A 17367-nucleotide genomic window follows, 5' to 3' on the forward strand; every position below is an offset into this window, starting at 1 on the left:
CAAACAACGCTGCAAAATGTATATATATGTTTTTAATTTTATAAATGTTGAATAAACATATATATAAAAAAGAACAGGGATGTCAAACTTGATTTCATTGAGGGCCACCATCAGGGTTGTGTTTGACCTTGGGGGGCTGGCGGGGGACGTGTCCAGATCGATGTCACTTGTTGTTGGCGGCACCTGTGGTGGCGTGGATGGGGCTGGGGGGGATACATTAATGCCCCGAGCTCCATTTTAGGCTGCGATGGTCTCCTTCAGCCCTGTGCCAGCCTGGGAGGACCACACATGCCCCTTCCAAGCTCCATTTTTGCTGGCAGAGGCACTGTGGACCGGTCCTTCGCTGTTTCCAGGGCAGCTCCGTGGGCCAGATTTAAACACCCCATGGGCCAGATGTAAACACCCCGTGGGCCAGATGTAAACACCCCGTGGGCCAGATCTAAACACCCCGTGGGCCAGATGTAAACACCCCGTGGGCCAGATCTAAACACCCCGTGGGCCAGATGTAAACACCACATGGGCCAGATCTAAACACCCCGTGGGCCAGATGTAAACACCCCATGGGCCAGATGTAAACACCCCGTGGCCAGATGTAAACACCCGTGGGCCAGATGTAAACACCCCGTGGGCCAGAAGTAAACACCCGTGGGCCAGATCTAAACACCCCGTGGGCCAGATGTAAACACCCCATGGGCCAGATGTAAACACCCCATGGGCCAGATGTAAACACCCGTGGGCCAGATGTAAACATCCCGTGGGCCAGATGTAAACATCCCGTGGGCCAGATGCAAACACCCCATGGGCGAGATTTAAACACCCCGTGGGCCAGATGTAAACACCCCGTGGGCCAGATGTAAACATCCCGTGGGCCAGATCTAAACATCCCGTGGGCCAGATGTAAACACCCCGTGGGCCAGATGTAAACATCCGTGGGCCAGATGTAAACACCTCGCGGGCCAGATGTAAACACCCCGCGGGCCAGATGTAAACATCCCATGGGCCAGATGTAAACACCCCGCGGGCCAGATGTAAACATCCCGTGGGCCAGATCTAAACACCCCGTGGGCCAGATGTAAACACCCCGTGGGCCAGATGTAAACACCCCGTGGGCCAGATCTAAACACCCCGTGGGCCAGATCTAAACACCCCGTGGGTCAGTTCTAAACATCTCATGGGCCAGATGCGGTCTGCAGGCTTTGAGTTCGACACCCCTGCATTAGAAATACACTTGCAGGATAAAATTCAGCTGGACAGGTCAGGTGGAGTAACTTCTCAAGCCCTTTCCATCAAAGAAATATATCACTGAGGACCATGAGGCAGGCGAGATTTTATGAACTGAAATCACTTCTTCGTTGCTACGGTTATCTAGATTGTGACTCACCCGTCTTTCCTTATCCCCATATTCTATGCCCAGCGTGTCCATGGCACGGACAATAGCTGCCAAAGATTGAATAGTGTTGCTATAGATCACAGGCTTGTACTGCTTCACGTCTTCTCCGGAAAAGCCATCTTCATGGATGATCCTTGGTAGGGAGAAAACAAAGAGCTTGTTTAGGAGGGAGGAAGAGAAAGCGTCATCAAAAATAAAATGGGTTTCCTTGGAGCCTTATATGAATGTTGTGCAGAACCAGCCCCAAACTGACCCTTTTTAACTGATTCCAAAATTTACTTCTGCAATTTCTTGGGAAGGAGAGGAGAGGAGAAAAGAGAAGAAACCTCATAGGTGAAGAAATGTATCTTTATACGAAATCATTTGTGTACGATTATTTTTATTAATTACATAGATTTATACCCAAAGGCAGGACAAACAGCAATGGAGGGAAACTAATCAAGCAACTTAGAACTAAGGAGAAATTTCCTGACAGTGAGAGCAATACATCAGTGGAACGAATGGGTGCTCCATCACAGGAGGTTTCCTGCTTGAACAGGGGGTTGGACTAGAAGACCTCCAAGGTCCCTTCCAACTCTGTTATTCTGTGATATACTGCTTCAATCTTTCGAGTCCAAGAAACTTACACAATCCAAATGCAGTATTTAAGGTTCATATATTTAAAAAAAATAAAATAAAAACAAATAAAATATAAAAATAATAATTGAAAAATAATAAATTAATCAGTTAAAAAGGAAACAAAAAACCCCAAATAAACTCAAAGGGTAGACTTGATTGACTACTCTACTAGGTCTTTTTCTGCTGTCAGTTTTCTATATTTCTAGGTTTCTATAATATTACCCCAAACAAACCCCAACTAATGATAATCTCAACAAGTCACACCCACAATAATCAGTCTTTCATTGTTTCTGCACTGACCAGTGTTTTCTCAACCTGGACAATTCTAAGAGGTATGGACTCCAACTCCCAGAATTCCCTGTCCACCATGGGAGTTGAAGTCCACACCTCTTAAAGATGTCAAAGCTAAGAAACACTAGTTCTCTCATTGACTGGTTCCTTATCATTTCCCCCATTTCTTCCTCAGCCTCCTCAAAGCCTCCCACGCAAAAGGGGTTCACAAATAAAATTATCGTGGATAGAATGTGGCCCACTTATTTCATTATGGCGTGGCTAAGGATGCGCACAAATGTTCTGTTTTCAACAACAACCTCCTCCTCCTCCTCTTTGTGCTCTACAACGTCTCTTGCTCCTTTGGATTTTCCTGAAGCCAAGGGAGATACCAGAAGGGAAGATCTCCAGTGGGTATTTTTGAAAAATAAAAAAATAAAAAAAGCAGCGTGAGCAGCCACACAAGTTGCAAAGTGACCCAAAGAAGTCCAGTAGAAAACACAAAGGTTACGGTTGCCCCATCCACCATTTCCAGTGACCCATTGGGGCAAAAAAAATCGGAAGCAATCTTTGAGCCCTCCTCATCCGAAAAGGACAGTGGTTCCCTTATAAGTTAGTTAGTTGATTTGTTCACAAGACTTATTTGGCTCCCTAGGAGCACGGAGGCTCGAGTGTGTTGGAACGCTGGGCAGGAGGTGAGGAAACCCATGTTCGAAACCCAAGAGCTGCCATGGGGCGGGGTTGAGCTCTTGTCCTTTCCTCCAGCTCTTGATGGGGACATGAAGGTAAAAGTAAAGGTTCCCCTCGCACAAACGTGCTAGTCGTTTCTGGCTCTAGTGGGCAGTGCTCATCTCCGTTACAAAGCCGAAGAACCAGCGCTGTCCAAAGATGTCTCCATGGTCATGTGGCCGGCATGACTAAACGCCAAAGGCACACGGAACGCTGTTACCTTCTCGCTAAAGGCATCCCTATTTTTCTACTTGCATTTTTTACGTGCTTTCGAACTGCTAGGTTGGCAGAAGCTAGGGCAAAGAACGGGAACTTACTCCGTTATGCAGCGCTAGGGATTCAAACCACCAAACTGCCGACCTTTCTGATCGACAAGCTCAGAGTCTTAGCCTCTGAGCCACCGTGTCCCTTGGGGACATGAAAGGATCCCCCAAAGGGGGACTATACCCAGGATTAGTTGGTGACATCATACCCAGGGTGACAGTGATGTCACCGGCTAATCCTTTCAACCCAGAAGCACTCCCTATCTCATACACAATAACTCTGGTCCATCATAGGATTCGGGCTAGCTCCGTCAAAGCAACCTAAGATGGCTCTGAAGTCTGACATTCACCAGGCATGTGCCAACTGCAGACTCCCAAATTCTCAACCATTAGGGTCCCCCACCTGTTTGCAGAAACATCTGCACTGCAGTCATTAGGGACAGTCTCCCCTGGACATTCAGAAAGACCAACTGGCCAACTGCAAAGAAAGCGAGGAGGGACAACTACGTCCCATCTCTGCTCTTTCTTGCTATGTTGTTTATCTCTCTTCCTCCTGCTTCTCCTTGCTCCTCAGGGCCTCTGATCCTCCTCTGCCCAACCCTTAGGGGAAATTAGCAGCTAAAGGAGAGAGGTAATAAGCATTGATAAACAATCAGTGTGGCTCCAGATCCCATGATATTTTGCCAGCTTTTCTCTAGAGGAACTCAAAGACTTCATAACAGTTGAAGGTGGACAGAAAGCAGAGCTGGCATCAAAGGCGTTCAGTACAGAAATAAAAATAAAGGCTTGGAGCTCCTGGTTAGGAATTCCTCAGGAAAAAAATATACACATAAATGATTAAGAGGTATTATTTCTCACCTTTGGTACATAAAACTTTATGGGAAGGGGAGGTGCCTTTTCAGGCAGCTGGTAGACAATAATCCATGTGTAATAATGATTTAAAAAAAATTAAGCATGGCTCAAATCTCAAGAGATTTCACATTTGGTGAGAATTTGGCAAACTCGCCTCTCAGCTGTCCTGTAATAACACTGGAATCTCCTGAGATCTGGTGATAGTCTGAGATTTGGGTCATTAAATATTAAAATAGATTTTTCACAGAACATCAGAACACACATTGAGGCTCTGCAATTGACTGGTACAGGTATTGGTAACAAGGGCTTTGCAAGGAAAGGTCCAGAAAGTAATATGGAGGTTGCAGTTGGGGGATTGAAGCTGCATTGCTTTTTTATCTGTGTTGCACGAACATCCTTGCTTAGCTGAGCTAGTAGGAACAAAAGAAAGGGAAAGAGGGAGGGAGGGGAGAAAACAGAGGAGGAGAGGAAGGAATGAAGGAAGGAGCGAGGGAGGGAGGGAGGGAGAGAAGAAGGGACGGAGGAAGAAAGGAAGGGAGGGAGGATGGAAGGAAGGAAGGGAGGGGAGGGAGGAAAAAGGAAGGAGATAAGAAGAAGGAAGGAGAGAGGGAAAGAAGGAGAGAGGGAGGGACAGAGGAAGGAAGGAATGGAGAGAGGAGGAGGGAGAGAAGAAGGAAGGAATGGAGGAGGGAGGATGGAAGGAAGGAAGGGAGGGGGAGGGAGGAAAAAGGAAGGAGATAAGAAGAAGGAAGGAAGGAGAGAGGGAAAGAGGGAGAGAGGGAAGGACGGAGGAAGGAAGGAATGGAGGGAGGATGGAAGGAAGGAAGGGAGGGGGAGGGAGGGAGGAAAAAAGGAAGGAGATAAGAAGGAAGGAAGGAGAGAAGAAAGGAGGGAGAGAGGGAGGGATGGAGGAAGGAAGGAATGGAGGGAGGAGGGAGGGAGGGAGGGAAGAGTGGGAGGGAGGGACAGAGGAAGGAAGGAAATCTCCCAGTTGTTCCAGAAAGGAGTTTTAAAGGCAAAATCCCTTTGCACCTTCACTGGTCTAATTAAGTGTGGTGTGGGAATCCAGCTAGGAATTCAGCATGGTTTCTTGCTAGCAAGAGGAATAAGGCTGCCGGTGACGCAAATTTCTCTCCGCCTTGAGCAGTTTGTCATACACTAGAACAGCTTTGGATGCAATAGACCTATTTATTATTAGCAGAACCTTGTCCAGAAAAAAAATCTCAAATGTGTGATTCCACAAAACATGGCTATCCAATTTCTAGTCCTCAGACATCAAGATATGAAAAAAACGCACATTTGAAACAGGCCATTGTGCTGGATATATAGAAGAAAGATGCATTTTTTATTTCTCACAAATTCTGGAACAAATATTTGCTTTTTAGAAAAGCATAGAAGTGCCCCTTAGATTTCCTGAACTGTCTTAACATTCATGCAAAGATCATGATGAAATTGTTGAGTTCCTTGCTTCCTTTTTTCCATCCTTCCACCCTCCCTCCCTCCTTCCTTTTCTTCCCATATCGCTCCTTCCTTCCTTCCTTTTCTTCCCATCTCCCTCCTCCTTCCTTCCTTCCTTCCTTCCTTCCTTCTTTCCTTCCTTCCTTCCTTCCTTCTAAGCAGGGTACTCAATAATATGGTATGATTAATTTCTTTTATTTGTTATTCAGTTCTGTATGTATTGTGTATACCTCAATTTGCACTTTAAAAATGTAAATCAATTCTGCATTAGACATAACCTGTGTGTGTTTGTGTGCGTGTGTGTGGTGTTTAGAATGCACACACATTTCAAACAGGCTCTTTGCTGTGTGTGTTGCCATCCAAATCAATTCTTCCAATTCTTTAGCCCAATGTTTAATTTCCCGTATGTCATCTGAGTGAAGGCGGGAAACATTGGGCAGAGCTGATGAACTCTGGGGTATTAACCAAACCCAAAACAGAGCAAAAATCCTCTTTCTATCCTCACCCCAACCTTGCAAAAATAAGAGAGAGAAAAAAAACATCGGGCTGAGCAGAACAGCGGGATCATCCCTTCGGATAAACTGGATAAACCTTTTTACAGCTTGCAAACACCCTAGGAGGGTCGAGGCAATAAGTTTGCTTTGGCCCTGGAGGCAAATTGTGTAGCTATAAATCACACTGTGGCTTCTTCTGCCTTATTTTCCATTTTCTTTTTGAAATAAAACAACAACAACAACAACAACAACAACAACAACAACAACCACAGGATTTGGTCAGGTGAAGCCAGTTGTAGCAGCAACTTGGACTCATTGGCAATTTTTCATTTAAAGGAGGAAACAGTTGGATTGCAGGAGGCAACTACAAGTTGGTACAAACAGGAGGCGGTATCTGGGCCTGCAACCACCCCATGGGGGAATGAAGCAAAACAAATCCATGCACAGGCTTTGGGGAGAGGGAGGAGACATGGGCACCAAGATCGGTGAATTCCTATCATGAAGCGCATGTTAAGGTTTGTGGCGTCCTTGATGTTTTCTGAGCTTGGTGGTTTCCTTGAAGATATTTCATTACCAGAGGAGGAGGAGGAGGAAGAGGAGGAGGACTATGGGGTCCTTGGTGATTTTCATGCAGACCAGTAGTGGGATTCAATTTTTTTTACTACCGGTTCTGTGGGCATGGCTTGGTGGGTGTTGTGTGGCTTGGTGGGTGTGGCTTAGTGGGCATGGCAGGGGAAGGATCCTCATTCCTTCCCCATCCCACTAACCTGCTTTCCAGCTCCATTCTCCTGTGCAGGGCAACCAAAGGAGACCCAGCCAATCAGCTGGGACTCAATGGGAGGCAAAGCATAGATGGGGTTGGCGGGGCCAGTCAGAGGTAGGATTTGTTGGTTCTCCAAATTACTCAAAATTTCCACTACCTGGTTCTCCAGGGCTGGTCAGAACCTGCTGAAGACCACCTCTGATGCAGACATTTCATTACCAAACTAGGTAACATCATCAGAGTTCAACCCAGAGCCACAAATATTCTCTTCTATCAATGTTCAGATTTATCTGACAATGTTCTCTTTCAATGCAGTCTGCCATTTTCCTGATTGGCCCCTTCCAGCTCCCATCACCCCCACATCATCTGGGACTTTGGAAGGTAACTGATCAACAGTTCTCATTCCTTCTGGAGGCACCAGGGTTATTGAACACGGATTCAAATCTAACTCTGCAACAGTAGAGACAAAGATCTAATTTCCCAGATCTGCTGTCTCCTTCTCTTGCTGAGCTCTTCCCTTCCCCTTTCTACTTTTTTCCTCTCCCTTTGTTTATTTACTTACTTACTGTATTTATTTGGGTGAAAGGAAGGATGGGAGGATTAATAGCAGAGGAGGTACTCAGCCATTTCTGACCAGTTCTGGAGAACTGGTAGCGGAAATTTTGAGTCGTTTGGAAAACTGGCAAATACCGCCTCTGACTGGCCCTGCCACCATCTATTCTCTGCCTCCCAAGTCCCAGCTGATTGGCTGGCTCTTCTTTGGTTGCCCTGCACAGGAGAACGGAGCTGAAAAGCAGGTTACTGGGGGGGGAGGGAGGGAGATTTTACAGTATCCTTCTTCCTGCCACACTCACCAAGCCACACCATGTCCATTAAGCCACGCCCATAGAACTGGTTGTAAATTTTTTTGAATACCACCACTGATTAATAGAAATAGTAATAGTAATGCAGACTTAGTAAATCATGTTTGCTTTCCATCGCATGAAAAACAACCAATAAAAATAATGTTTGCAGAAGCCCTAAGAGCCTTACTTGAGATTTTTAGAGATGGGTAGGTCTTAGACTGAGCCTTGCTAACTTTGAATTTATGAGACCATTCCCTGATGGGAGTAATATGTATCTATTTCCTCAACTCCAAAGCCATTCCAGCTGGTAGCCCTTTTATTTAATATCTTGGAGCCCGGGGGGCATAGCTGGATTGCAGTGACATGATCGTTTGACCTGTGAGGACAAATAAATGATTTGGGAAGGGAACAAGGCGATAACAAGGCTGTGACATATTACACCCAAGGGGATTTGGAAAAAGAAGAAAATCATAAGCCAAAGGGGGTGTCAGATGGATTTTGGTTCAAAATCCAAGAAAGACACTCTCAGACTCCATTGTTATAAAGGAAAGGAACTTTTAATGGAAATCAAGTGGTAGCATCAAATAAATTCGAGATCTGAGGATTTACGCGCAAAAAAAAAAAACATATACAAAGTGATGGCAACGTTCCCACCCACCATAGTTCAAACACCCCATCCAATCAAAGATCTGTATAATGTCATGTGGAGCATCTTCAGGTGGTGATACAGAGATATGGCCATTGACCTTGGCCTGGTTTGATAAAGAGCTACAGTTGCGCAGTAAACAAGCAGGCAGGCATAAACAATAAAGTTTTCCCCAAATTATATTTTTCGCTCTCTAAAACCTCCAGCACATTTCCCATCCCCACAAAGCCCAATTATTTCACCCTCCCCCCGTTACTATGACAGCCAAAAAGATAGCGAACGAAAGAAAAGGAGTCTTGAAGGCTGACAGGTGGCATGCTTCTCTCGTTTTCTTGATATCGACTCTCCCTCCACCATCATTGTTTCCACCTAAGCCCCTTCCCAGCTGCCTTGAGCCTCTGCAATGCCATATGTTAGCTTCCACCTTACGCTTACTACCTCACTACCACGCACTAATACTGGCTGTCTGCCCTGAACTCTGGAAGGTGAGGATGGGATGGGGTAAGCTTGGTGGGGAAATGAAACTAACCTCCGTATCTCCCTGAGGTGCTGCCTCAAGGTCAGGCAGCTGGGAGAAGAAGGTAGTTGCATACCAAACTTCAATTGAAGTGACCATTTTTGAAAACATCTTGCTTAAACCTGGTCATAGAGGGAGGGGGTCAGAGATGGGAGGCAGTTATGGGAGGGAAGAGTTGAACTTGGGGATTGTAGCATGCGATTCTCAGTTCTGACTATGCATTATTGCAAGACAATTGACTTGTTGATTGTACCCTATGACTATCATTAAGTGTTGTACGTTATGATTCTTGATTCTTAATGAATGTACCTTTTCTTTTATGTATACTGAGAGTATTTACACCAAGACGAATTCCTTGTGTGTCCAATCACACTTGGCCAATAAAGTATTCTATTCTATTCTATTCTATTCTATTCTATCTATTCTATTCTATTCTATTCTATTCTATTATGTTCACTGAGAGCATTTACACCAAGACAAATTTCTTGTGTGTCCAATCACACTTGGCCAATAAAGAATCCTATTCTATTCTATTCTATTCTATTCTATTCTATTCTATTCTATTCTATTCTATTCTATTCTATTCTATTCTATTCTATTCTATTCCATTCCATTCCATTCCATTCCATTCCATTCCATTCCATTCCATTCTAATCAAACTATACCTTTGTCAGCAAATGGAGCAAGGATCATTTTTCTATTTAGAAGTTTAAGTGGTGGCAGGTCTGACAGCCATTCACTAATTTTCTGCCTAATCAGGCTGCAGAAAGATGCACAGTCATATTATATTGACATGAATCCAATATCTAATCTTCCAATATCTAATATCTAAGGGACTGCCATAAAGAAGAGGGAGTCAATCTATTTTCCTAAGAATCAGAAGACAAGGAGAGAAGCAACCTAGAACTAAGAAGAAATTTTCTAACTGTGAGAACAATTAATCAGTAGAACAACCTGCCTCCAGAAGTTGTGAACGCTCCAACACTGGAAGTTTTTATGAAGAGACTGGACAGCCATTTGCCTGAAATGATATAAAGTTTTCCTGCCTTAGCAGGCTGCTATTTTGAGTCAAAATTTCAGGAAGGTTTGTGAAGCAGGCCTAAAACGAGAGCAGGAAATTGGAAAAAGGAGACACCAAGAACCAGTCGAAGTCTGGAGGCCTTATCAGCTTTGGAAGCTGATCAGATCAAGGTGTGAGACGATGCCTTCAAAGCAAGCAAAGATTAAAATACAGACAGCGGTTCCAGCCACGCTTTGCATGAATGTCGAAAGGTTTGCTCTCACAAGAGAAATCAAAGCTCCTTGATGCGCTCATCTGCATTCATGACATGTCTGGCCAGACTGCCACAAGAGTTAAGAGCAGCAAGTACCAGGCTCTGCTTATTATTAGCTGATGGAGTAGACTATCTGAAGATCTGGGTGGGGGAAGACCCAGCTGGATCCTATTGTCCCTCAATATGCATTTTCCAAAAGAGAAACAAAGGAAAACCGCCGTTCATGAGAGCAAGCAATGTTCTGATCAGAGAGTCTTTGTTAAGGAGTGGGATATAAATGGCCGAAGGGCCCAGCTGTCCTCTTTCAAAGCTCATAGGGCTGATCCCCTAAAAAGATGGAAAGGATTCAGAAAAATCAAGAACAGATTTAAAATACGCTAAGGTGCTCAACACAGAGAGAAATAGAAGTCTTTTTTAGCAACAGGGAAACCATTTTGTAATTATTTGACTTTGGATGGAATGCAATGGTTGGAAACTGACCAAGGGAGAGAAGCAACCTAGAATTAAGGAGAAATTTCCTCACTTGTGGGAACAATTAACCAGTGGAAGGGTTTGTAGGGGCTCCATCACTGGAGGTTTTCAAGAAGGACTGGGCAGCCATTTGTCTGGAATGCTTGAGCAGGGGGGGGGTTGGACTAGAAGACCTCCAAGGTCCCTTCCAATGTTATTCTGGGTTGCAATCAAGAGGATTTTCCTAACTTCATGCTCTCCAAAGCTGTAAAGGGGGTGTAAGCGCCACAGGTTGGAGAGTGCTAGCCTTGGATATGAGGAGTTGAGAACACCAGAACGGCTCTGAAGTTCTTTGAAAGCTAAAGATCCATCTAATCCAGGGCTGTCAAACTCACAGCCCACGGGCCAGATGGTTCACACGCTGGCCATGCCCATGCCTGGTTTAGCGAAGGGGCAAAAAGTCACGATACGTCACATGATGATGCGAGTTTGACACCCTGATTAATCCATCATTCTGACCCCACGACGCAAAATTCTCCATCCCCAAATGCTGAATGCCACGAGGCTCAGCATGAATCAAGAACTCCACTTCCAACATACACTAATTGCGATTTGCGGGGACAGGAAATCACATTCCTGCCCATTCCTGAGGATGGACATATAAGGAACTGTGGCATAGGGAAGCCCATCTATGCAAAGTCTTTTCCATTTCTGACAGAACTGATCATAAAACAACCTTTCAACTCATAAAGCATTCCTGGCTGGCTCTCGAGGAGCGGGAGGGGAGATCTGACGCAGCAGTTCAGTTGCTGTGACCAGAAGAACATTCCACACAAACCTTTCTCCAGATTGTGTCCCAGGTTACCAAGCCCAGCTGGCTAGATGTGTTTTCCACAGCCTGGGAAAGTGCCTCACTGGAGAATGTAATTTATGACACACCCTGGGAGGTGGGGGTAAACAGGGTCATAGGTGGGCAGTAAATTATATAGGGCACAGCCACACTGTACTTGGGAAAAGTGCCAACATGCTGCTCCTAATAAATAATTGGATTTCTTTTGAAACTTGGCTCAAGGTTCATGAGTTAATTAGGGCATCCATCGGAACCCTGACACAGAGATATGTACTGTATGTATGTATGTATGTATGTATGTATGTGTGTGTGTGTGTGTGTGTGTGTGTGTGTGTGTATGTATGGTATTCAGCTTTGTTCGGGTATTTTCCTACGTCATTATAGTTGTGCTTTTAAAGTTGTAGCAACGTTTTGGCAGAATCTCATCTCCCATCATCAGGCTTGTGTATTGGGTTCGTCTGTACACAAGCCTGATGAGGGCAGATGAGATTCTGCCGAAACGTTGCTACAACTTTTAAAAGCACAACTATAATGACGTAGGGAAAATACCGAACAAACTGAATACCATACATATAGATACCCACGAAAACTTAAGAAAACATCTATATCTATATCTATGTCTATGTCTATATCTATATATCTATCTATATCATACATACACACACACACACACACACAATTCTTTATTGGCCAAGTGTGATTGGACACACAAGGAATTTGTCTTGGTACAAATACTCTCTGTATACATAAAAGAAAAGATACATTCATCAAGAGTCAAGAATCATAAGGTGCAACATTTAATGCCATTCTCTGAGAACAGCAATTCAGACTCCTAAGAAAATATAAACATTGGTTAAAGCCCTTAATCAAGCCTTCTTCTGCTGTTGAGTAAGGACTCCATCCAGTAGAAGATGTTGTCCAATTGAGTTTGTCCCTTAGAGCAGTGGTCCCCAACCTTTTTGTACCAGGGACCGGTTTCAAGCAGAAACATTTTTCAAGGAGGGGGGAGAGAATCCGAGTTTGGTAGTTTGCTTGCAGACGTTTCATTACCTGACTAGGTAACATCTGATGTTGTTACCTAGTCGGGTAATAAACGTCTGCCAGCAAACCACCAAGTTCAGGAGCGCCTCGGCCCTGCCTCCCTCAGCCCCATCCCTCAGGTGTCTCCCTCCCTCCCTCCCTCAGGTGTCTGCCTCGTTCCTCTCTCAGTCGCTCTCGCTCCTCCAGCAGCCCAAGAAGCCGGGGGTGGCTTTTCCTGTCGCCACAGCTTCCCGAAGCGCCCGTTTCACCCCCACCCCGCCCGCCCGCCCGCTCGCAGTTCAATCCACAGTGCTCCGTTCTACCTGCCTGCCTGCCTGCCTTCTTCGTTTCGGAGCAGCTTCGGCTGATAAAAAAGGCGAATAGTTATTATTCTCAGCGAAGCTGCTCCTAAACAACCAGACAGGCAGGCAGGCAGAACGGAGGGTGAAACGGGCGCTCCGGGAAGCTGCGGCGACAGGAAAAGCCACCCCCGGCTTCTTTGAAGCAGTTTCTTCCTAGGCTGGTGGAGGAGCGAGAGAGCGACTGAGAGAGCTGACCCAGAGAAGGACAGGCTTCGGTTGCTTCCTCCCTCCCCTTCTTTCATTTGTGTCCTTGATCCCGATCCCAGCAGCATTCACCGAAGGCGAAGAAAGCCGCCATTTTTTTAATTTTTTTCTTTGCGGCCCGGTAAAGAGTGCTCCACGGACCGGTACCGGTCCGCGGCCCGGTGGTTGGGGACCCCTGCCTTAGAGGATGAAATCAGGAAGTTTTCTTGGCACTATTACAGATGTGGTTTCCTACTGCCATCTGTCAAGATGTTATTTTTTACTTCCTAATCTAGCTTAGAAGTCTGGTATTTTCAGTAATGTTTCATCCAAGTACAAATCAGATTTAGCGACACTTATTTCTGGAGATCACTCAATATTGGTTTGATGCTGCCACCTAGCTTGACTTGGAGGGTCCCTAAAATAAATCAACGTATGTCTAGTATGTTTAATTTGATGATGAGAACGACTAGGGGTGACATTATAGCAGTGTTTCAATATCTAAGGGGCCGCCACAAAGAAGAGGGGGTCAACCTATTCTCCAAAGCACCGGAAGATAGGAAAAGAATCAATGGAGGGAAACTAATCAAGGAGAGAAGCAACCTAGAACTAAGGAGGAATTTCCTGGGAGTTAGAACAATCCATCAGTGGAATGGCTTGTCTCCAGAAATTGTGGGTGCTCCATCACTCGAGGTTTTAAAGAAAACACTGAATATTAGTCTGGAATAGCAGTAGCACTTAAACTTATATACCACTTCACAGTGCTTTACAGCCCTCTCTAAGTGGTTTACAGAGTCAGCGTATTTCCCCCAACAATCTGGGTCCACATTTTATTGACCTTGGAAGGATGGAAGGCTGAGTCAACCCTGAGCCGTTCTCTTGGAATGACCAGTGAGTTAGTCTGCAATGCTGCATTCACTCTTGGTTTAGGATCTCCTGCTAGAAGACCTCTAAGGTCCCTCCCAACTCTGTCATTCTGTTAAGCATGAGCTAGCTATGTAGCACTCAAGGTCTTTGTAACTATTGGGCGTATACAGATGGTATCATCAGAAGCTCTCAAATTTCCGTGGTACCATTTCTTCCAGCAGCCATATGAAATGGGAAGTGAAATATAAGATCCATGGAGGTCTACAGGTTGGGAGAAGTTCACGGTAGACCTTCAAAGCAGAAGACAAGGTGGCATCAGGTATTTACCAGCGTGTCCTATTTACCACCAGTCCCTCTGTGTTACATCAGGTTTCTGATGCAACGTCAGCAACAATCAACCTGTTTTGAACACCAAACAGCCTCATCTGTTTCTCTCTTAAAATATCCTCTGAACTCATCAGAATCTTCAGTTCTCAGATGGTGGAAAGAATTCTTCACCCAGGAGATTCAGAGGGACAGAATCTGCATGCTAAGTAGCCACTCGGCAAACGCTGTATAAATGCATGGATCTGTTTATGCTGCTCTTACGGTTCTGATTTTAGTTTATCAAAGCATAAAATACAAAAAGACAAAGAAAAGAAAAAAGAAAAATGAAAATAAAGGTACAATAGGGGAGGGAAAGGGGCAGAAAAATCTAGGGTAGAAGGGGGAAAAAGCATTGACTTCTGACTCCTTTTGGTGCAGTAGAATAAGACAATAACATGAAACCTCAGCTTTGTACTTTTATATAATAATATATACTAGCCATTTCTATAACACCACGGTTCCAATTAAAAAAAAGCTTTCGGGCTGTACTCAAAGAACAAAAGAGAGAAAAGAAAATCTTGACTTCCTTGAAATGAACATTAAAAATTAAAGATAAACAAAGCTTCTAAAGAAAAGATGTATGCGGGGATTATTATCATGACCTCTTTCTTACTGGCCTTGAGCTGAAATTTCTCCAGAGATTCATTTATTAAAAAACCCTTTGTTAAAAAATAATAATAATTTAGACAAAGGTACTGATTTAAGAACAGTTTGGGAAGCAAGTTGTGAGGTGTGGATAATCAAACCAAATTATTGCTCAATGCCTATTTCACAGGAATGTTCCCAGACTGGCCGCTTGCCCACGGGAAAGACCAGATAAGGTTCATAGGCATTCAGACCTAATGTCAGGCCTGCCTCAAAACTCACGAAAGAAAACTCTTGTGCTTACATAACGACTTCAGACTAATTCACTGTTTGACCCCTTCCTCCCAACTGGGTCAGTTGCTCTCCAACATAAATAAAGCTTTTATCAGAGGGGATTTTAGGCAGCGTAATAGCAAACTCCAAGGGAAACTGCAAACACAGGCTATCTTCACGAGTGAAGGCAGATATACGTATCCCAGGATAATGTTGCAGGACCCAGTCTGGCTCCAGAGGTTTTGTCTTCCAAGCTTGTTCCAAAGTTCCCTGAAGATGGGCTCTTCCCAAGTCTGAAAGCTTGGAAGCAGAGGTGGTATTCAGCAGGTTCTGACCAGTTCTGGAGAACCGAAAGCGGAAATTTTGAGTCATTTGGAGAACCAGCCAATACCACCTCCGACTGGCCCCGCCTCCATCTATTCTCTGACTCCTGAGTCCCAGCTGATCGGCTGGGTCTTCTTTGGTTGCCCTGCACAGGAGAACGGAGCTGGAAAGCCGGTTAGTGGGGTGGGGAGGAATGGGATTTTGCAGTATCCTTCCCCTGCCACGCCCACCAAGGTATGCCCACTGAGCCACACCCACAGAACCGGTAGTAAAAAATTTTTTTGAATACCACCACTGAATTGAAGCATTAATGGAGAAAAAAATGGGAATTTGGTACATTAGTGAGTTTTCAGACCAATAAACACAAGATGAAGATGTTAACAAACACAAGAAAATAGAGGATTGGAACTGATGAGTAAAACAGGTTTTGAGATTGAAAAACAAATAAAACATCTAGCTATCACTATGACGAATACAAATTGTATCTCATTTCAAAACAACTACGTTAAGACATGGAATGAAGATTTTTTTCTAAAAAAAAAAGAAAACCATGTTAAGATGGGAGAAACTACAAATATCATTGCTGGGGAGATGAAAATGAATGCCCTGCCTAGAATGATGGTTTTGTTCTGGTCAACACCTATTTTGAAAACTGATGCCCCATTTAAAGATAAAGGCAAAAGGATATACTTATATTTATGCAGTAGGGGAAACAATGCATTAAATATAAAGTGTTGCAAGACATAAAGAAAAGAGAAAGGATTGGATTTACTTGATTTGAAATTGTGTTTTGCACAATTTGGTTTGGATGAAAGAGAGGATAAATGCTGGGATATAGAAGGCTTTGGGAGATAGAAGGACATGACTTGACATTTGGGTGGCATGGATATTTGTGGTATGATAAAGTCAAGATTAATGTGGATTTTTAAAAATCATCATGCTAGATGTGCCATATGGAGAGTATGGAATAGATAGGTTGTGCCCCAATACACCTCCGTGGTTCTTAGCAGATTTTATTTTCAAAGCTTTAACCAACTTCTTTTGTATATCCTTTAGGAAACCTTATCTAGGTCATTCTCTTGGCTTGTCATTTGTGTCTCTGCTTTAGCTGCTTCCTCTGTCTTATAATCCATCCTTTTTGCATTATCCAGTATTTCTGTTTCTAATATTTCAGGCAAAATTTGTTTCACACCTGTCATTCCTTCATTAACATCTTTAGGACATAATCTATTCATATCCACAGATATCATAACTGACATTGCTCACATTGTAGTTACTAATTTATGGGTCCATTCTTTGAAAATCTCCTGGATATTTCAAATGTTCACATTTTTGTTTCATTTTATAAATCCCCTCTTAACCAAAAACAAAAGCGAATTTATACTCCCCCCTTTTCCTGTTCTGCCTAAAATCTTTAGTCCCCTCTAGTGTCCAATTTCTAAAACCATACATTCTAAATCTCTTTTAGACTTAAGACAGACAAAACAATTAGGTTCCCACAAAAAGCTGTATATTCTATACAATTATTTCCAAAATCTTATAGTAAAAGTCTTCAATATTGCAAATTTATTAGATTCTGAATTTATTTATAACTTTTTAAGATCAAAATTTAGGTTTTTTTTTGCTGTTTATTTCCAATTCTTTCCATCATTAAACTTATGATTAGTTTTTCTTTGGTTAAGAAAAGAAGGCAAACTCACAAGGTGGCTTTTCAAACTTGTTGTTTTGAAGAGATAATAAAGATAATAAATAGGCAATATCCGACAAAGATAACCAAGTGAAATTGTTCTGACCAAGGCTTCCTGAAACCGTAATTAAGCACATGCATAGTCCAAACAACTCTTGTTTTATTTCAATGCTGGAAATTATGTTCATTCTTAGCCGGTTATGAGTCCCAAAAGTTCCTCGAGATAAGCACTCACCTTTATCTCCTTTGAATTGCTGCCAACAACTAAAGTGCTAAATTAA

The 17367-nt window shown here is 43.7% G+C and overlaps 1 protein-coding gene across 2 annotated transcripts in view; it reads right to left on the bottom strand.

Annotated features, from left to right (window-relative positions):
* The window catches only part of GNAO1 (G protein subunit alpha o1), a 213336-nt gene that overhangs the window by 107024 nt on the left and 88945 nt on the right, over positions 1 to 17367 (bottom strand). For both annotated transcript variants that reach the window (XM_087971687.1, XM_026672093.2), the window contains exon 3: positions 1382 to 1523. In XM_087971687.1, the coding sequence (XP_087827813.1) occupies positions 1382 to 1523 (142 nt within the window). The remainder of the gene's footprint in view (positions 1 to 1381; positions 1524 to 17367) is intronic.

This window comes from Notechis scutatus, chromosome 9, assembly GCF_049901735.1.
Source record: "Notechis scutatus isolate UNSWTSFEM ecotype Mainland chromosome 9, rNotScu1.2, whole genome shotgun sequence".
Classification (NCBI taxonomy): Eukaryota; Metazoa; Chordata; class Lepidosauria; order Squamata; family Elapidae; genus Notechis; species Notechis scutatus.